Raw genomic sequence first — 21,816 nt, 5'->3', positions numbered from 1 at the left:
TTTCCAACCTGTAGGAAAGATCTAAAATTAAAGGAAAAATGTAAAAATAAAAAATAAAAATAAAATAAACAAAAAAAATTAAAAAAAATTTAAAGTGCCCCTGTCCCAGCATGCTCGTACGCAGAAACGAACGCATGCGTACGTCGTGGCCACATATGTAAACAGTGTTAAATCCATACATGTGAGGTATCGCCGCGAACGTTAGAGCGAGAGCAACAATTCTAACCCAAGAACTCCCCTGTAACTCTAAACTGGTAACCTGTACATTTTTTTTAAAGCATTGCCTATGAAGTACCGAAGTTTGGCGTCATTCCACGAGTTTGCGCAATTTTAAAGCGTGACACGTTTGGTATCTATTTACTAGGCATAACATCATATTTTACATTATACAAAAAAACTGGGCTAACTTTAGTATTTTGTTTTTTATTAATTCATAAAAAACGCGTTTGAAATTTTTTTGCGCAAATACCGTGTGACATAAAAAGTTGCAATGACCGCCATTTTATTCCCTAGGGCCTCTGCTAAACAATATATATATATATATATATATATATATATTATATATATATATATATAAAATGTTTGGGGGTTCTGAGTAATTTTCTACCAAAAAAATGATGATTTTTACATGTAGGAGCGGAGTGCCAGAAATGGCCTGGTATGGAAGTGGTTAATCAAGATCAAATAAAAAAATCCAATTCCTTTTTTTAAATGGGAATCACACATACTACAGTATATCTTTATAAAAACATTCAGAGTTGTCATATACATTTTTGAACTGTTCAAACACAGTTTTTATGCATGCTAAATTTCCACTAATATCTAATCTAGCTGCTATACTAGATATATACTGCTGTATAATGCTAATGTGTAGGAATTGGGGCACTTAATTCTATTAAAACTCTGTTCCCTATATGTGCCGCGTTCTTTGTTCCACGGTGTGAAGGATGTCAGTTTGTGTATTCATGATGACTGCAATGTCCTGCGTCCTCAGCGATAGCTGTGCATCCACCCGACTAATAAATCTCCACGTGATCTAAAATGTGTTATATCATGTGCCCTGTATTTGTTCTACTTTACAGCATGCTTACAGTATTGTTGAGCTTATTTTATAGTAAGGTAGAGTGCAGTAATGGCTTTTTCAGACAGGTAGCCAGGAGGGTATGATAATACCAGGCATCTGAAACATGATTTTACCGTCTCCCCATGCCCACCCAAGTTGTAACAGTACAGCTGGACAAAGCTGCGCTGCCTGCCAATATCACCTAGGCCCTGTTCACACCTGAGCGTATTTCAGCTCGTAAAACGCCCATCTCTGAAGTCTCAAAACGTCCAACAAGCAAAATCCTGTTCATTTCAATGGCCCCTGTTCACATCTGAACGTTTTGTGTCCTTAAGTAAAATGCCTGAAGCTCAAAAAAGTACATGAGCTTATTTTTTGGCAGATTACAAGTGTTTTTGTTAGATGTCAATGCCGGCCTCCAAACACCTGCAAAAAACACCTGAAAAAAGCCAAAAAAAAAAACGCCCGAAAAAAGCCTAAGGCATTTCTTGCAGGTTTTGGAGGTAGGCATTGACATCTAACAAAAATGCTTGTAATCAGCCAAAAAAGAAGCTCATGTACTTTTTTAAGCTTCAGACGTTTTTCTTCTGGAGACAAAAAGCTTCTCAAGTGGCTTACCCTCCCTAGAAGATGTCCATACAAGATGTGAAACTGAATGTATAATGATCCTTCTATTAGAAAATTGATCACCCCAAAGTTCAAGAGCCAATACTACGGGAAAAAGCTTGAATAAAACAATATTCTTAGTCACCTTCTTAGCCACCCAAGCCATAGGCCATGAGCCACAGCATCAATGTGTTTAAAAAATTGCTGCAAAAACCAACGACCCGGCCGCATCAGTGTAAAGATTCAATTCAGGTGAAGTGATAAAATCCTCTTGAAAGAATGATCTACTATTGTAGTCTTCCAAAAAGAAAGAACAAACTAGCAAATCATCCTTCAGATCAGTAGTTACACGAATATGAGAATAAGGTGATTTAAAACTAGACATAGCCAAAGCCAGCCTCCTGGAAAAAATTCTGCCCATAGGCATGATCCGAGTTGCAAAAGCCAACAACCCTAAAAAGGATTGCAACTCCTTCAACAGGATCTTTTTCCTACGCAAAAAGAAAGCGATAGTTGATTGCAACTATCTTAACCGTCGGAAGCCTACATTGAAATAAAAAACAATCAATCGTGACCCCTAAAAAATCTATGATCGGGGATGGATGCATCAATCCCGAGAGGGATACCAAAAAATGATGTAATAGCAAAGAATAAACTTAAAAGCAATGAACAGATAGGGGAGTCAGGAGGACCAATAAAAAGAAAATCATCCAAATAGTGGATAATTCCTTCAAAACCAGCCTCCTGACTAACCAACCAATGGACAAAAGTGGAAAAAACTTTGAAGTAAAAACAAGACAGTGAACAGCCCATGCGGAGGCACATATCAAAGAAAAATAAACCTTTGAAGCAAAATCCTAAGGAATTAAATGACTTTGGAGAGATAGGAAGTAATCTAAACGCTGACTGGATGTCCGCCTTGGCCAACAGTGCCCCACGCCCAAACTGTCTGATAAGCCGAATGGCATCATCTAAGGTTGCATAATGCACTGATGCCACGGACACATCAATGTCATTGTTCAGAGAACTTCCTGAGGGGAATGAAAGATGATGGATAAGCCGGAAAGCATTTGGTTCCTTCTTTGGTACCAAACCTAATGGTGAAATCCGGAAATCTTCAAATGGTGGTGTAAGGAAAGGACCTGCCACCCTACCAGCTGAAATTTCTTTCAACAGCTTATACCTCACAATATCAGGGGACTGTAACACCGACTTCAAGTTATTTACCATAACAAACCCTGAACCAGAAAAGACAGGGATCTCAAAACCAGAGGAAAAAGCTTCAGTTAACATTTGAGCTTTCCCCTTGTCTGGATACTGGGTTAACCAGTGAAGCATGTTTCCCAGACTCACCGGGGTGCAAGCATTTAGAAACATCCCTTGTTGCCCGTATACCGGAGGTCCTTTTGAAACACTTTGCAATCGGAGGAGACCCAGCACAAAAAGAACACTCATGACGGTATCGACATGAATTAAACCACCTGCACTGGGACTCATTGAATGCATAACAAACTCCCTTTTTATATAATGAGTTCACAACTGAAGTAACATTAGCAGGTTGCTTGGAAAAATATGGTTTTTGGGGAACAATGAGGTTCAACCACAAACCTACATCTTTCATGCCCCATTTTAAACTAGGGTACACTGAAATCTTTTGTCAGAAAGACTCGTCATAATTGAACCAACCAAAATCGCCAAAATCTCTATATGCCTCCAGAATGTTCTCCAGGTGCTGAAACAAACCACTACCTTTATTAGGGAATTTTTCACCCATGACAGATGAAAAGATACATAAAGCCTGCAACCAATTATAGAATGATCTGGTCACAGGACAGCGTCTATCATCCGTCCCATCATCAGACTTCTTATCATTCCTATGTAAAAACTCTTTATTATTATTAGGGAGAAGAGAAAGCAAATCTATATAATCACCCTTTCAAATTTTATCTTTGACATTGCTAGATAAATGACATTTCACAAGGCAAAACTTCTTTATAACAGACCTCAGGTACAGACGGAACAGAAACAGGAGGAGAGGGCTGCGTTGGACAAGAGGTAGTAATAGCTACAGCACATGACTGGTTATCTGACCACACATTTGCAGGAGTAGCAAGGACATGACTAGACAAGGATCAGAACATTTTGATAAAGACTGAATAAGCTGTGATACTGTACTACCTGCAGCCAACTCACCTGCCCGCCTAACATCAGCTGATGCCTGTGTGAACTGCCTGCCTTCACTAACCAAAGGAGAACCAGGTACTGCTTCTTCTTCAAACGGTACTTGCTGGACATGCACTCTCCCAGGGGCCAGCCTGGACGGCCTGTACTCCTGCGATAATCCAGCAACCGTGGGCGTGTCCCGGGTGTTCGGAGCTGTGGGAGGAAGGACAACAGACCTACCAGAGGGGGAGGGGCATAGCCGCCGCCCCCACCCCTCGCCGCCTCGAACGGGAGGTGGGAAGAATTCCTGCCGGCGCTTCCTCTGCCTCCTACTGACCCGTCTGGCTCCAGGGGCGCTCCTGTCTTCTCCCTCCGAAAGATGAGAGCCCGCCTCCTGCCACACCGCTGCTTCGGACCCCACTGATGTCTCCGACATGTCCCGCTCCGCCGACAGACTCCGCTGCATCCTCCTCGTGGCGACCACCAGAATCGAAGATGATCCTGCACCCGACGCCTCTTCCTCAACTTGACCAGCGCTGACTTGAAGTAGGGGCTTGCCTTCCAGCTCCGGATCCGGCTCTTCTTTTGTCATCCCCAGGCATCTCTTCATCTAGTCTTCTCCGCCTTCTGATGCCGCCTTCTCCAACATCCTGCGCATGAGAGTCTTCATGTCCCTTCGCGGCCGGCGAGCTCTGTATTATAGCTCTGTATTATAGCTCCGAGCTTGCCGAGCCGCTCCGAGACACTGAGGAGACAAGTGCTGCGCAAGCCTTTATATAGCCCTTGACACGTGATGAACCTTCTAGCGTGTCTCCCACTCAAACGCCACCTGATTTTCCCTCCCAAAAGCCGCTTGCTTTTCCCGCTCAAAATCGGCTTGCTTTTCTCGCCCAAACGCCACTATAATATGCTCACACCTTAAAGCTGTATTACCCAAATGCAAATAAATGTAAAATCTCTTCCATTTTAAAAAACCTTTTAGGCAGCCACATTCCCATGCCGTTGGGCACTCCAGGGTGCCCCACTAACAGTGGTGCCCCAATGCCATACCTCAGAACTTTTTGAGATGGGAACGAGGGACACCTATAAACAAAAGTATGCAGGTATAGGACATACCCCCGGTCATGCCCCCTTAAAGGAGAATTATACAAAAAAGAAAAAAAGATTAGCTAAACCCACAATGATTTTTTTTTACCACTTTCTATTGGCTTTTGAATTTTTTTTTACAAATGCAGCAATTTAGAAATTGGATGAGAAGTTTAGCACTGGGAAAAGTTTAGCACTTTTTGAAAGATAAATAGAGCATTTTATATACAACTATATAGATCAGACCAAAATGAGGAACAAATGAGGAGGAAAGAGGGACAGAGGGACATTGTTCCAAATCAAGGACAGTCCCTGGAAATCAGGAACAGTTGGGAGCTATGCCCAATGCAACCGTAAGCCGTATGCTCAGCTCTCAGTTATGGTGCAATCCTGCAGTGTAAAAGTGTGATTTGCCAATTTTAAAATAAAGGTAAAAAAAAAAAACTTGATACAAAAATTTCAATACAGAGGGAGAACAGCAGTCTGGCTATATAAACAAGCTAGATTACCGTTCTGTCAGTAGGAAAGGCATGGATCCTGTGTCCCTGCAAAGCAGGGACACAGGATCCATGCCTTCCCCTAATAAAAGCATCTCTCCCACAGTACACAAAATTACTAGCTAGGCAAACAGTTAACAATCTGATCGCCCCTAATGTTTAACCCCTTCCCAGCCGTTTTCATTAGTACAGTGAAGCCGTATGCTCAGCACTCAGTTATGGTGCAGTCTTGCAGTGTAAAATTGTGATTTGTCAATTTTCAAAATAAAGGTAAAAAAATAAAAAAAAAACAAACAGACACTCATTAGATGGAAGTCACACCTCCTGGATGCCTATCAGTCAATGCTATAACGCACTCTGAAAAGTGAGCTGCCGTTCGGCCCCGTCCCCTCTCTTTCCTGATTGGCTAACTGACTTTGATTGACAGCTGCGGGAGCCAATGGTGCCGAGGCTGTGTCTCAGCCAATCAGGAGGGGAGTCCTGGATGGCTGAGGGACTCATGGACATCACTTGAAAGACAGGGCACAGGTAAGTATAATGAGTGCTGGGGAGGCTGCTACACACAGAAGGTTTTTATCTTAATGCATAGAATGCATTAAGAACAAAAACCTTTTGACTTTACAACTCCTTTAATATTCTTTTAGTATATTCACATTTTCTTATTATTTTTTATGCTGATACAGATTGACACAATTTAGTATATTGAGCACTACAGCGCGGCATTATTGTAAATGTCATGTTAAATGGACTGTAGTGTGTTTCCGCAAAACTGAAAATGCACTAAAAAATGCAAAGGTGTGAACCAGGCCTAAAAAGTAATTTCTAGTGAAAACTACTGGATCTTATTGTTTAGGCTTCTTTCAGGCATTTTAAAAATTTCTACAGGTTACCAGTTTAGAGTTACAGAGGGGATCCAGGGCTCAAATTATTGTTTTCGCTCTAAGGATCACGGCAGCAACTCACATGTGTGGTTTGAACACCGTTTTCATGTGGGCGCGATTTGCGTATGCGTTCGCTTCTGCGCGCAAGCTAACGGGGAGGGGGCGCTTTAATTTGTTTTCCTATTTATTTTATCTTTTATTTTTAAACTGTTTTAAAAAAAAAAAAATTGAATCACTTCTATTCCTATTACAAGGAATGTAAACATCCCTTGTAATAGAAATAAGCATGACAGGACCTCTTTAATGTGAGATCTGGGGTCAAAAAGACGTAAGATCTCACATCTACACTAAAGAGAAAAAAGAAAAAAAAAAGTAATTTCTTTTCATCTTGGAAAAAAAATGGTCTCTTTAAATCGGTTGCTAGGAAGCAACGTATGACGTCGCTCTGGTCCTCCAAGACCATAGAGTCGAGTGAGGGCCATCTTTCCCTCACTCGACTTCCTGCCTTAGGGGATAGCAGACCGGATTATTTTCCCCTGTAAGCGGGGAAAGTCACCGGGAAGCGCCAGGAGGGGGGGGGGGGTGTATCTCTCCCGCCGCCCATAAGGGTGATCCCGTGGCGTATTTTATTGTTTAATGCTTTGTACAATTATAGTAAATAAGCCCTGTTTTATGCCCACTTACAGCTGACATGATACTGTTCATTTTTTCTGTGACTATTTTTTTAGGCCGCTTGAACGTTCCAGTGAAGATGTGGACATCATATTTGTCCGTCTAAAAGAAGTTAAAGCGTTTGAAAGGTTTCATCCGAATCTGCTTCAGCAAATCTGTTTCTGTGGTTACTATGAGAGTCTGGAAAAAGGCGTTACATGTAAGTGAACCTCCTAATAGAATCCTATGCACTGTAAGGTAATAAGGTAACTATAAAGTGGTTCCAAAGGTACAAGTTTTGTTTTTTCACCTTAATGCAGGGGTCTCCAAACTTTCTAAGGGAAGGGCAAGTTTACTGTCCTTCAGGTTTTAGGAGGGGCGGACTGTGGCCAGTGAGAGCAGAACATGCCCAGGCATTAGTGGTCCAGCATTGGTTCTAATGGGAGGAAAAGTGCCCCATTTTTTTATATCAATGATAGGAATAGTACCCCATTGACAGTGTCAATGGGGGCAATGGTGTTTTTAACAGTGGTGTCAGCTGGTCGAATAGTGCCCCAGGGCCCAGATAAAGGCAAAAAAGGGGGCCACATCCGGCCCCAGGGCAGCAATTTGGAGACCACTGTCTTAGTGCATTACTTGCAGTAAGGTAAAAAGCTTTCAGTAGTTGTTTGCTCCCCCCACCTCCTTAAATACTTACAGTACCTAAGTCCTTTCTAGATCCAGCGCTGTGCCCATCTACAGCAACGCTGCTCTTTCTCCCTGGCCTCACAGGGCAGATTGATTGCCATTGGTTCCTGCTGCTGTCAATCAAATGCTGTGAGGAGGAATTGGGTTCCGGGTTGAGACATGCTGTATGAGTCTCTGAAAACACACATCTTGGTTCGGGAGCGAGCCTGCATGTTAAAGGTTAGGTTTAGGTTTTGGTTTAAAAAGGAGGCTTTAGAATCGCTTTAACCACATCCAGACTGCCTCACATACATGTAGCAGGGCGGCCCTTCAGCGCGAAATCACATACGTATTTTTAATTTCTGGGTCTGGGGCACGCATGCGCACCACCGGCGACCTGCTTCTGTAGTTATTGGACACAGCGGCAGCCAATCAGCAGGTCCGGCGGACCCAATGTTCACCGGCACCAGGCTATCGTTCCTGAGAGAGGCAGAACGGCGTTCTGTCTATGTAAACATAGCAGTTTGCTGTTCTGTGAGAGGGGAAGATGGAGATCTTATGTTTCTGCTAAGCAAGTGCACGGATCTCTGTCTTCCCCCAGTCAACTTACTGTCCATTGAACACCCTGCCACTACATACTTCTCCCTGACTACCCTGCCAAAACATACTGCTCACTGACCGCCCTACCACTACGTACTGCTCTCTGCCCTACCACTACATACTGCTCACTGACTGCCCCAACACTACAAACTGGTCACTGACCACCCTGCCACTACATACTGCTCATTGACTGCCCTGCCACTACATACTGCTCACTGACCACCCTGCCACCATATACTGCTCATTTACTGCCCTTCCACTACATACTGCTTACTGACCACCCTGCCACTACATACTGCTCACTGACCGACCTGCCACTACATACTGCTCATTGACTGCCCTTCCACTACATACTGCTCATTGACTGCCCTGCCGCTATATACTACTCACTAACCGCCCTGCCACTATATACTGCTCACTGACCACCCTGCCACAACATACTGCTCACTGACCACTCTGATGCTACATACCATGCACTTTATAACTCTGCAATGCCATGTCTTTCTGCCCTGCACTGCATACTTTTTTTTGTTTACTCTTGCATTTCTTTAGCCTCATAATTAGGGCTTTCTTTTATATGCTTGGTTAAAGTATGGCATTTAGTTAACGATATGGCTCTGTCCTCTGACTATGTCTGTTTTAAATGAATGCCCCACCCCTAAACAAAATACATTCTCTGCCTACAATGGCTTGCTGGTCGCACAGCTAAAAAAGGCATCCCTGAAATTTTTTTTTAATGTTTTCTAATATGCATATGGATATTTCACTCCCACTGAAATGGCTAAAAGTCCGGTGTTCAGAAAAACTCTTGAACAGCAAAATATTGGTCCGAATTTGTATTTGGACTGGACCTTGAGCTCATCCCCAAGTCTAAGCACTTATTTAGAAACATATGCTCATATACACAGTTAATATCATAATTTGCACCTAGCACTACTGAACATAAACCATTACAATAAATGTGAATTTATATACAATAGAAAGCAACTACAAAATTAGCTAAACAAATGGAGTATTTCAGGAATTTTAAATGACATGGGCTAATAATTACTTAAATTATACGGTGTAATAATTTATTTTTCATTACAACAATTAGCGTACAGTATGTTATGTTACAAATGCCAGAAAATAATTGTTGGAAAATTAACAGTATGTTTGAAGTTTAAAAGGTAAAGCATTTTTCCAGCATCTACAGTATATAGCAAACCGTTTTACTGTATAATTAAGCATTTTTACATGAGGTGAATTAGAGTTTAAGTTTGCAAAGTCTGTTTTGTCAACATTTACTGTGCAGAAATGCAATACATTAAGTGCCGGTTCACACTAGCGCGGCGCGACTTCGGGGGCGACCTGTGAAGTCGCGTGCACCGCGACTTCGGCGCGACTTGCACGGACTTAATTTAATGAATGTCAATGTAAGTTGCTCCGATGTCGCCCCGAAGTAGTACAGGAACTACTTTCTAAGTCAGAGCGACTTGAGTCGCTCCTATTAGAACGGTTCCCGTAGCACTGCATGGACCACGACTTGTCAGGCTGACCAGTCGCCTGACAAGTCGCGGTAGTGTGAATGGGCACTAAAGGCTAAGTTCACCTTTAGGAAACAAATAATATTTATTGCACATATTTTTGCAGAAGAAAATGGACATTTATTATTTTTTCCCGCAGGAGCGTGCAAAGCATTGCACCTGTGATCAGTGGATTGTAGGTGCCATGTGATGCTCCTGCAGACACATCCTCCAGCTTTCTGCCCATACCTCTCTATGGTCCTTCAGATAGCTGCCAGAAGTTTTAGTGGTCTGCGGGTGTGCTGATGATTACACTTGTAATCTATTGAGCATTATAAGTCCATCTGCTGCAGTGACATTTGGGACTTGTGGTGCTTTCATTCACTAATCCCTGTGAATGAGTGAGCTATGCGGTTGGAGACCAGCACAGCCACTCTGATTTTAAATGTGATAGCAGCTGTGGGGGAGAGTAACCCCTGCCTGCTGTCTAGAGGGGGCATCTCAGGTGGGGGTGTGGGGGGGGGGGTGGAATGCTAGAACATTTTACATGTTACACAAATACAGGTGTAATATGTTCAAAAGGTGAACTGTTTTAATAATAAGAAAATTATATAATGTTTCTTCAATATATATATTGTATACAATATACGCTATATTACCAAAAGTATTGGGACACCTGCCTTTTTCACGCACATGAACTTTAATGGCATCCCAGTCTTAGTCCGTAGGGTTCAATATTTAGTTGGCCCACCTTTTGCAGCAGTAACAGCCTCAACTCTTCTGGGAAGGCTGTCCACAAGGTTTAGGAGTGTGTTCATGGGAATGTTTGACCATTCTTCCAGAAGTGCATTTGTGAGGTCAGACACTGATGTGGATGATAAGGCCTGGCTCGCAGTCTCCACTCTTATTCCTCCTGAAGATGTTCCATCTGGTTGCGGTCCGGACTCTGTACAGGCCAGTCAAGTTCTTCCACCCCAAACTCACTCATCCATGTCTTTATGGACATTGTTTGTGCGCTGATGCGCAGTCATGTTGGAACAGGAAGAGGCCATCCCCAAACTGTTCCCGCAAAGTTGGGAGCATGAAATTGTCCACAAGGTCTTGATATGCTGACCCCTTAAGAGTTCCCTTCACTAGAACTAAGGGGCCAAGCTCAACCCCTGAAAAACAACCCCACACTACAATCCCTCTCCACCAAATGATTTGGACCAGTGCACAAAGCAGGGTCTATAAAGAGGAGTTGAGCGAGTTTAGGGTGGAGGAACTTGACTGGCCTGCACAGAGTCCTGACCTCAACCTAATAGAACACCTTTGGGATGAATTAGAGCAGAGACTGTGAGCCAGGCCTTCTCTCTAACATCAGTACCTGACCTCACAAATTCACTTCTGGAAGAATGGTCAAACATTCCCATAGGCACACTCCTAAACCTTGTGGACAGCCTTCCCAGAAGAGTTGAAGCTGTTACAGCTGCAGAGGGTGGGCCAACTCAATATTGAGCCCTACGGACTAAGACTGGGGCGCCATTAAAGTTCATGTACATGTAAAGGCAGGCATCCCAAAAATGTAATAATATAGTGTATGTGTATATAATATATATAGTATGTATATATATATATATATATATATATATATAAAATATATAGTATCTCCCAAAAGTAAGTACAGCCCTCACATTTATGTAAATATTGGAATTATGTCGCTGATACAGGCATTTCACAACACTGGTTTTAGGTAGTACGTTCCCAGTGACTCAGTGAAGTGCTTTGTGAATTCAGACAGTAGTTGATTACAAATACCAGAGAACTCAGAATCGACAATTGTTTGGACCAATTTTTTTTTTTTTTTCAAAGTTTTTTTTGGCCCTATTTCTCCTGTGGGTCATAAGAGTGCACTTAGTTCTGCATTCCTATGATCCATATTCAGCCAACAGAGTACTAAAATCGTCTAGCGGCTGATGTCATTGCCTGAGTGGCAGCTTGCTCAGCCTATCAGTGCACTGCTGAGAGCCTGAGCCAGCTACTCCCACCTTCTCCATAGCCCGGCACTCAAGTGAGCGCTGTTCTCAGTCTTAGAATCAGCTGGAGACAGATGTAGCATTGGACCGATGTTGCATCCACCGAATTGAGTTTGTTGTTTTTTAATGCCACACTTCTTTTTTAAACAGCCAGTTTTTTTATTCTTTATCTATTTTTTTAAATAAATCTTCAATTTAAAAGTAAACACATATGGCATTGCACAGAACAGCCCCAAACTTAGTCTTCTCCGAAGAGGAGAGAAGACAGAGCTGCTGCAGATGGGCACAGCTCTGGATCGAATGATGACTCAGGTAAGTATATTAGGGAGGGAATGCATTACGGAGAAACATTTTTTAGGCTTTAGAACCACATTAAGATATATTGAGTGCGCTAATTTTAACACAGTTGCATTGTTTGCGGCATAGCAGTAACTGATTTTCTTCATTTGTTACATAGAAATTGCCATTAAATAGTTAATCAAAGAGTTAAAATCTAAAACTTTATAAAGACTCTGAAAACACATTGTTTCTCTTTTAATTACAGTATATCGCCAGGGTGATATTGGCACAAGTTGGTATGCTGTATTAACTGGATCCTTGGATGTCAAAGTTACCGAAACCAACAATCATCAGGTAAAGGGTTTAATACTTCCTTAATTCATTAAGGCACTCAGTGCAGATATTGCCACTCTGTTTGAAAATTCTAACTGCTAAACCCAACAAGCGTTTCCCGACATATAGATTATTACAAAAAATATGGGACAAAACTAAACAACTTCAGGGAGCCATGGGCTACACTAATTTCAGTCCGATTTGGGACAATAAGACTTATCCTGAATTATGTAAGTTGGACCAGGCAGATAGGTGGCGAGTATACGGGGTGACTCACCTTACGCATGTTTTGCGGGAGGGGTCCCTCCTGACTTTTGAGCAGCTTAAGGAGCGATTCTCACTGCCGGACAGTATGCGGTTTTATTACTTTCAATTGCGATACGCGATGGGGGTGCAGGCAGCCCGGGGACAGCTCTTCCTGTCCCTGACTCCTGTTTTCTTCCTTATGCAACAATATACGGACACCAAAGGCTTCATATCTGGCTGCTAAGCCTCTCTTCTGGGTTCGTTTTTGGAAAAATACCCGAGCCCGGCTTGTGACCGTTGGAGCGAGGACGTGGGGGAGATCCCGGGGGAACTGTGGGAGGAGGCCTTGGAGGCAGTTCATAGCTGCTCTCTCAACGTCTCCCACCAGGTGTCGCAGCTGTACATCCTACTTAGAGTGCATCACACCCCCCTGAAGCTTCATGCTATGGGTCTTCGCGACGATGACCTCTGTGGACGATGCCAGAGAGAGAAAGGGGACTTGATTCACTTGTTGTGGAGATGTCCAAAGTTGCACAGGTACTGGTCCACGGTGATATCTGCCATTAATGGGGCTCTGGGGGTGGACATCCCTAGGGATCCCAGACACTGTATTCTTGGGATACTGGAGTCGATAGTGGAGGATAGGTTTCTGAGAGAGGCCGCCGCTCTGGCGCTCTTTCAGGCCCGTTTAATTATCTTGAGACACTGGATAGCGCAGGCAGCACCTACATACAGGATGTGGCTGGAACAGATGGGTTCCACTTTACGTATGGAGAAGGTTATATACCAACATCGGGGGGTGCCCCAGAAATTCTCAAAGGTATGGGGAGTATGGTTGAACAGTCCGGGCATGGCCCCTGATGATCTCGTTCTGGACCGTTTGTTATTGTAATTCTTTGGGTGTGGCTCTCTGGTTCAAATGTCTGGGGTGGGGGAGTTCCCTGCATCTGCATTTTCATATACTATGTTCTCTTTTCTGTGGATCGAACTGTGCCTATGTGTGATCAACTTGGGGGGACTGTGGCATGGTGTGGACTATCTAATGTTTATGGTTTGAAGCTGCCATCCGATAGTGTCTCTTTTATTGAATGTAATGGTGTGAATTTTTCTCAATAAAGCTTTTATTGATTTAAAAAAAGAAAATTCTAACTGCAGTGAAGAGATTGACTAAAGGAAGTTAAGCATATGCGCAAAAAATGCAACTACTTGCTTGTTTGCAGTCCTCTGAGAAATGTACGTGGAGCTGCGCATGCGCAACTCTGTTTACATTTCAGGCACAGTGCCAGTGTACTAGTTATGTCACCCTGTGCCATCAAATCAAGACGGCCAAAAACTGGCACCCGGAAGATGCCGGGGAGAAGATGTTGACGATGACAAGGGACCTCATAGGTATCGGACCATTGGTAAGTATTTTTCTGCCTTTAGTTCCACTCAGCAATAAAGAAATTTAGGGAGGAATGTGTGAGGGTGGGTTGCCCAACGTGCTGCTAATCAGCAAAATACCAGCTACCATCCACAGATATGAGCGAGATCATTCTACCCACGTATAGTTATTGGTGTAGCAGACATGTATTCGGAAATTTAAAGACAGCCTTGTGACTTAAAAAATAGGAAATATTGTTTTCCTATTCATTAAAATTCACAACCATTTTGCAGATTTTACTTTTACTGTAGTCAGTGAGTGTAGTGAATTAATCAAATGGACCGTATGAGTTATTACATGGTGTCTATCTTACGTTACATTACTATATAAGCTCATTTAAAGTGGAGTTCCAGTCATTTTTCAGAATTACCCACATTGTAATGTAGATCGCTTGTGGATTAAGGTTTGGATATTGATGTGTTGAAATTTCTGCAGAAAGTTCTTTTTTTAGTAGTGTACCCTGCGACTTCTGGTCGCTGCTGCCTAGGCGATTACCTCATAGACCAGGCCCATTGACTCCAGGGATATCTGTCATCAATCCCAGAAGTCTTCAGGCGTCTAATGCAATTACACAAAGCGCGCCGCAGTGTTGTTACTGCGCATGCGCAAGATCCAGAGGTGCATGCTAGGTAGCTAGCTGCACGAAATCCAGATAATGAAGCCAGGCTGGCTTCAGCTGCCCAAATCCTACATGTCCGCAGCCAGAATCGAGGGGGCAAAAGAAAAATAAGCAGTTTGTAAGTAGATGCAATGTGTACATGGGCAACATTTTCCATTATGCTTATCAGGAATTACAACGATCTCTGCAATACTATTAATGCAATGTTGGCTAGGAGACTGGAACTCCGCTTTAAGTATTATGAAATCGGCAAAAACTGGAGGTGACATACTGTATCTATAATGACACTAAAATTCCATTCCTGGTGCAAAATATGGAAAAGGTATGTCAAAATAAATAGAAGCTTTATATTTTTTTTCTATTATTATTGTGACACTACTCACATTACAGAATAGAATGAGCACAAAAGGATATATCAGCAAAAGAAAATAGTTAAAGTAAAACTATGGGCAAAACTTTTTTTTTATTTTGGATAGAGCAAGGGAGGGTTATAACTCCTGTCAGATTTGTTTTAACCTACTCTGTCCCATTGCGGAGATTCCCCTTCACTTCCTGTCCCATAGCAAAACAGGAAGTCAGAAGAAATCTCTGCAAATTAAAGGAATTTTCTTTGGACCCCCAGGTCACCAGACCTAATGTCCCTATTGGAAGATTTCCTCTATTACTTTTCTGGGGACAACCCAAATTTTGGGGTTTTCTTTTACTTTCACTTTCAATGATAATGGTAAACAGGACAAATAGAGAGGGTGAATCTCCTTGACTGGGGCACAGACAGCAATAAAATTTGACAGGGGTTTCTAATCCCTCTCCACTCTGTCCAAAACTAAAAAAAAAAAAGTTTGCCTTGAGTTATAAAAGAAAAAGGTGTGACAGATCAAGACCAGAATATATTAATCTGTAACACTAGCTGCGTTACCACATATTTAATACTCATATAATTATCATCTAAAATGTCCATAAACCGTAGAGCATGCAATCGCTGGAGATAGGAAATTTCGCTAAACCCAATAATGCAGTCCCAGTTCAGGTGCAGATGACAGAAATTGGTCAGAAAAAAGTGCAGCTAGCTGTATAATCAGTGTGCCTCCACCATCAAGCCGTGACACCCCATCAAAATGGACACTCACCAAATCGATGATCCATAAAAGCTTGCATACATCAAAAAGTGTTCTCCACCAATGGATAAGTTTGCACCCACAGCCTGGCTTTTAGAGGGAATCCATATCCCAAACGCCAACCAACTCATGCAGGTAGAAGTAAAACAGGGGACGCATAGTGTAATTCCATACACATTTTATTGAAAATACTAATAAAAGCAAGTCCCCAGTTCCTAACAGAGTACTACTCACAAACAGAGAAGGTATTCAGGCATTACGAATGCATAGAAAGGAAAGCCTATCCGCCTCTGTCCTCCAAACCGAGCGCTCGGTACCTAGCAAGCCGGAACTGACAGCGTGGCGTCTCCCATTGTTATGGCGACCGCGCACTCACGCCCTAACGCGTTTCGTCATCAGCTTTGATTGCCTTGAGTTATACTTTAAGGAGAGAAGGTAAGGAGTCCATTAATATGGGCTAGTTTGTGTGTAAATATATGTAAATGTATATAAGCTTAACCTTTTTTTCTTGTTCACTAAATTTTTATTTGAGATTTAGAAAATAGTTGACAAAGTTAAAGAAAAATGCAGTGAGTTTTGTTTATGTGACAACACTTAGCCTAGGTAATAATTCACAAGGAAAGCAATGTTCGACAAAACAAATCACCCACTATTTGGAGGCAGAGAACATTCAGCATGAAACATAATAAATGCATCGGTTGAGTCAGTAAGGACTTTGCATATGGTATACAAATTAGTGTGAAACAGGAAGATGGTAAAGAAACAGGCAGAAGATAAAGCAGAATGGTGGGGAGTGAAGATGGGGCAAAACTTTTTTTTTCTCTGTGGGGCAATTTTCCTTAAATGTAAACAAACAAATATTACTGGTTATAGGATTCACTGTCTATGGGGTTGCCGCCTCATCCATTGGGAGATTAGTATGTATTGTTTGGACGGGTTCTGTGGCTGATTGAGGTGGTAATCAGACCCACCTGGTGCCTTGTCTGCACTGTAATTAGCCTGGGGGGGGGCTGGGTGATTGGTATGTGTTCGGTTTTGGAGGAGGGGGTGGCACCCTAACACTCTACGGCGGCCCGATTCGAATCTCAGTTGCGTCCGCGGCATAGTGTTTCGTATCCTCGGCATGACACAAGTCTATTCCAGTTGTCACAAACATCACAGCTCCCTGCAGCTCAGTCTCTCTCCTGAGGCTCCTGCCACAAGTTACCCAGACCATTCATACGGTGGCACTATTCAAACACATACGATACTTTAGCTTCATAACTCGGACCTGAGTTGGCACGATTTGTCCTTGTTTTCGCCTTCCTTTTGAGGCTACTTTCTTGCAATCGTTGCAAGCACGTCTCCAGTGGCACATGATCCGACCACTCATTGTCTCCAGTGGCACACAATTTGGCCACTCATGTTTTCTTGTATGTCGTTTCTCCCTCAGGTCAGTCGTGTTCATGTTGTTCCATCCTGCATAAGGTTGGACGTTTTTCTCGCAGGTAATATGACATACAGTACATACACACATGCAGGGCTTCACATGCTTTTTCCGGGGGGGGGGGGGGTTTAGGTGGAGGGGGGACTAAGGTCTCTCCTTCACGCCAGGTTAAACCTGGACCTTCATGTTACCATTTTCAGGTTCCCGGTGGCCAGATTAGTCTCGGCTACAACCAGGACCTCTATTCTATCTGACTCACGAGTCAGGTGAGTAGTAAACAGGATACTCTCCCACATCAACCTAAAGCACCCTTTATTCATCTCGATACCTCACATACAAAAATTGGGCTGCCAGTCTGGGCTTACCTATTTCTGAAGGACATCATCTTCAAACTATGCAGACACAGTTGCTAAACAGTTGCTTGCTGACAGTGCAGGCGTTAGCAGGCCAACCGTACATCACCTACTACAGAATGCAATATTCCTACTTAGACCACAACCAGGCTGCAGCTTCCCACCCCAGTATGCCCTGGGGCTCTGGTTTACAGGTCCGTGCATGACACTGACCAGGCACCAGAGCTGTCAGTTATTTGGCTAGTCACCTCCTAGCTAACCTCGGTTTCCCCGCACTCTTCAAGTTTTCTTCATTTCCACTCTTCAGCGTTTCCGGAATGCATCATGTTATTCACTACGCCTGTCGTTCCTTTTTCTGTTCTTCCTCCCCCTTGCTTCTTAAATTTTTTATGTACTTTGTCTCTCCTCCGCTGTTCTCATTTCCTAAAACTCTTCTTAAACATACACCCCCCCTCTTTTCTCATTAAAGCTGGAGTCATGTGAGAACCTTGCCTTCGCCCCTCTGTCACCCACCGCGGATTCAGAGCCAGGCAGCACTCAGTCCCTCAGGGAATGGACTATCCCCCAAGCTCACAGCAGAGCTGCAGCGTAGGGCCATTCCCCACCCCACCACGGCCAAGAAAGCGGAATTATTAGGGCTGCTGTTCCCAACACCAGCAGAAACTGCACCCCACACTCAGCAGGCATTCCTGCAGTCCATCTCTTCAGATTTTGCCCAGCTGCACATAATGATCGGCACACTGACCGCAGCAGTCTCTGACATGCAGGCGAGAGTAGGAGCCCTAGAGGTGCGCCCAGTGGTGACCCCCCTAGACACGATCGCAGCACCCCTCTTGGCACTACCACCCACAGGTGCGCCGGACACTAGTTCCACTATTTTTCCTGCACACCTTATCCCTGCCGATATCAGGAAGGACATCCTGTATGGAAAGGATGTTTACCTGGCCTCCTTGCTCACCTCGGTCCACGATCTGGCCGAGAACAAGTCCTATGCCTGGGGGGACGTGTCCATGATTCTGAAGGTAAAAGACCCCAGGCTCAATTGCAAACTGTCAATCACTGAGTTTGTGCTGGCCTTCGGCATGTTTAGGGACATGTTGTGCTTGGCCAACCCCGGCAGGAGGGAGGAGATGGATTTGTACCTCCATGCCGTGGTTGACTTAGGGTACAAATACAGAGGCTCTGCGTTTTGGGACTACCAATGCTCATTCACAGCCAGAGCCGCAGCCAAACTCGCTCAGTTTCAAACAACATGCATTGGAGCATTGTGGACAGCGGGTTGTTCTGCCGCCACTTTGCGGGTCTGCGTTCCCCACTTTGCGCCATTTGCAGGTCCTCCACGCACACGGCAAACTGATGCTCCAACACGAATGCCAGACGTTCTTTGACCTTTCTCTCTATCTCTAGTGGCGCTCAAAGCGTGTTTGCCCCTATGCAACATCCTCAGGTGGACAAGTTGGGACAACCCATCCAGTTGCTAGGCAATACGCCAATCTGCAACAACTTCAACTATGGCACTTGCAGCTTCAACCAATGCCAACTGCTCCACATTTGTGTCGACTGTCATAGAGCTCATCCTAAGAGCACATGCACCCTCAAGTGTTCCAACTCATCCTGGCTGAGTCGGGTGAACGTACGATGGCTGGAGTTCTACCTTTCCTCTCACTCGTCACCTTCATGTGCATTATTCCAGGTGCACGGGTTTTTCTCCAGATTCCACATGGGACTCATCACCCTACCCCACACCACCCATAAGTGCAGGAACCTCCGCTCAGTCTGACGAGAAGGCTATTGACAGTCTGCTGCAGACCACTACAAACAACTGCTGAGATGTGGAAATGATGTCCACATCTGTTGCAGACCGAGCTGGACTGGGGACTCATTATCGGCCCCTTCGCTGACTCGCCATTCGAGACATGGAGAGTTAGCCCTATTGGGCTTGTCAGGGGCAAATTCTCAAACAAATTACGTTTGGTGTATGACTTTTCCACTTCCTATTCCTCCCACATCCCTAGTCTTAACTTACTGATTCCTTCCTAAGAGTTCTCTCTCAAGTATGCATCCGTTGACTTAGCTATACAGCCCGTCATTAGCGTAAGCACGGGTACATGGCTGTTAAAGGTGGACATTTTAGATGCTTTTAAGCTCTTACCCATTGAACCTTCCTTGTGACAGCAGCACGGCTTCATATGGAGAGATTCATACTACTTCGCTAGCAAACTGACCTTCGGCTCAAAGAGCAGTCCAAGGCTCTTCAGTCCCTCACCTGAATCCTAACTCACCAGGCCCAGTGCCAGAAAGTCATCCATTACCTGGACGACTTCCTGCTGATCGATGAGCCCCCCTCAGATTTAGACAAATTAAGGGTAGTGTTCGGCATCTCAACGTGGCCATAGCAGAGCATAAAGTGTAAGGTCCCATGCAGTCCATCACCTTCCTAGGAATCACCCTTGACACCTGCTCTATGCAGTCCAGCCTAACCCCTGACAAGCTGTCCTAGATTAGGGCGGTCACTCACGCCTTCACCATCCCACGAAGTTGCACCAAGAGACAGCTGCAGTCCCTGTTAGGCATGCTGAACTTTGCTATGAGGATTGTCCCTCAGGGGCGTTCCTTCATTTCTCGCCTCCTGGTCTTCCTTTTCCACGCACAGGACTCCGATCAAACCATCAGGCTAGACCAGGCAGCTGCTGCAGATCTAGCAATGTGAGATAACTTCCTTGAGAGCTGGAATGGCGTATCAATGTTCATCCCAGCAGCTTCAGCCTCCTCCCCTCATATAGTAACAGATGCAGCAGCCTCCACAGGCTTCGCTGACATTTTTGGCACCCATTTGTTTGCAGGTCCATGGCCGCAGGAAATCCTCCTGGTCCCGGGTTCAGCCAGACATCCTCATTGTTCGAGCTTTACCCTATAGTCACGGTAGCTCAGGTCTGGGGACACACCTGGGTGGGGCTGAATGTGCTCTTCTCCACTAACAACTTAGCCACGGCCGAGATTGTCAACAAAGGCAGGTCCATGTCCCTGGCCATCATGTCCTTCCTACGCAGGCTGGTGCAGATATCCCTTCACTACAATTTCAATGTGCACTGTACTTACACACAAGGCAAGTGCAATCTTGCAGCAGACGCACTATCCCGCCCCAATTTTCCTTTGTATTTCTTACAGAGACCCCGAGCCAAGCCAACCTAATTTCCTATCACACCTTGGCCGCAGCTAACGATGGGCTAAAAGACCACCTTCACAACGGTATGCTGCTCATAAACCAGTCACTGTCGCCCAACACGCTAAAGGCCTACAGCATCGCCTGGAACACCTACGGCAAATTCCTAGCCACATCCCCCGGAGCGGTCACAGTTCACATCAAGCATACCCTGGCCTTCGTAGCTTACTACCACACTCGTCTGAACCTATCCCACAACACTCTCAGACTGTACCTAGCTGGCATCCAGCATTTCCTCTCCCTACAAGCCCCTGGGAAACCCTTGTTGTTTGCGACCCATGTGGTCAAAGCCCTGCTGTGTGGCATCCAGAAACAGCATCCAGAAACATCAGCCTGTAGCCAGTAGCAAACACTTGGGAGGGAGGGAGCAAAAGGGTTGTTCCAGAGTGTGTTTAATATATTGTTCTGGTAAGAGGCTATTTTGGTTCTTGCACCAGTGGTGAAGAGCACGGTCGTTTGGTGTTGTCACATGAAGAGTATATCTTGGTTATTATATATTGCACTTGCCTATCGTCCGCCGGGTAAGGAGGAAATTCACCAGGTGGAGGGATTTCATCACTATCAACTTGATATTATTATTTGAATTTCACACCTGTTTTCACATCATCATATCACCGATTGAAAGAATTTATTCTTTGGACTGTTGGACTTTATGATTATATATTTTTTTTGCACCTAATTCATTTTATTTGAATATGTTTAGTTGGATTTAGCACACCATATACTTTTACATATAGGTTCTTGAGAACCAGGTTGGACAGCACTGGCTTATAATTGTGGCTGTTAAACTGGCTTTATTTTATTCCACTAGGTGGCACTGGAATGTTAGATTGCAAAAAGAACATCTGCTGCTTATGTCAGTACAGTACTGGCAAATTTACCTACACTGCTAATGCTGTATATTGCCTGAAATAACAAATATCTATAGTACCTTATAGCACACTTAAAGTTCTTACTATTATGCATTTTCTAAAAAAAAAAATATATATATATATATATATATATATATATATATATATATTTGATCCCCTGCTGATTTTGTATGTTTGCCCACTGACAAAGAAAT

General features: G+C 43.9%; 1 protein-coding gene across 1 annotated transcript in view; it reads left to right on the top strand.

Moving 5' to 3' along the window:
• Positions 1-21,816, top strand: part of RAPGEF4 (Rap guanine nucleotide exchange factor 4) — a 480,844-nt gene that overhangs the window by 29,258 nt on the left and 429,770 nt on the right. The window contains exons 2-3 of the mRNA XM_082260932.1: positions 7,025-7,167; positions 12,278-12,366. Coding sequence (XP_082117058.1) covers positions 7,025-7,167; positions 12,278-12,366 — 232 coding nt within the window. The remainder of the gene's footprint in view (positions 1-7,024; positions 7,168-12,277; positions 12,367-21,816) is intronic.

This window comes from Pelophylax lessonae (assembly GCF_965119305.1).
Source record: "Pelophylax lessonae genome assembly, chromosome: 6".
Taxonomy (NCBI): Eukaryota; Metazoa; Chordata; class Amphibia; order Anura; family Ranidae; genus Pelophylax; species Pelophylax lessonae.
The sequence above is the reverse complement of the archived record's forward strand: the minus strand, read 5'-3'. Positions and strand labels throughout refer to the sequence as shown.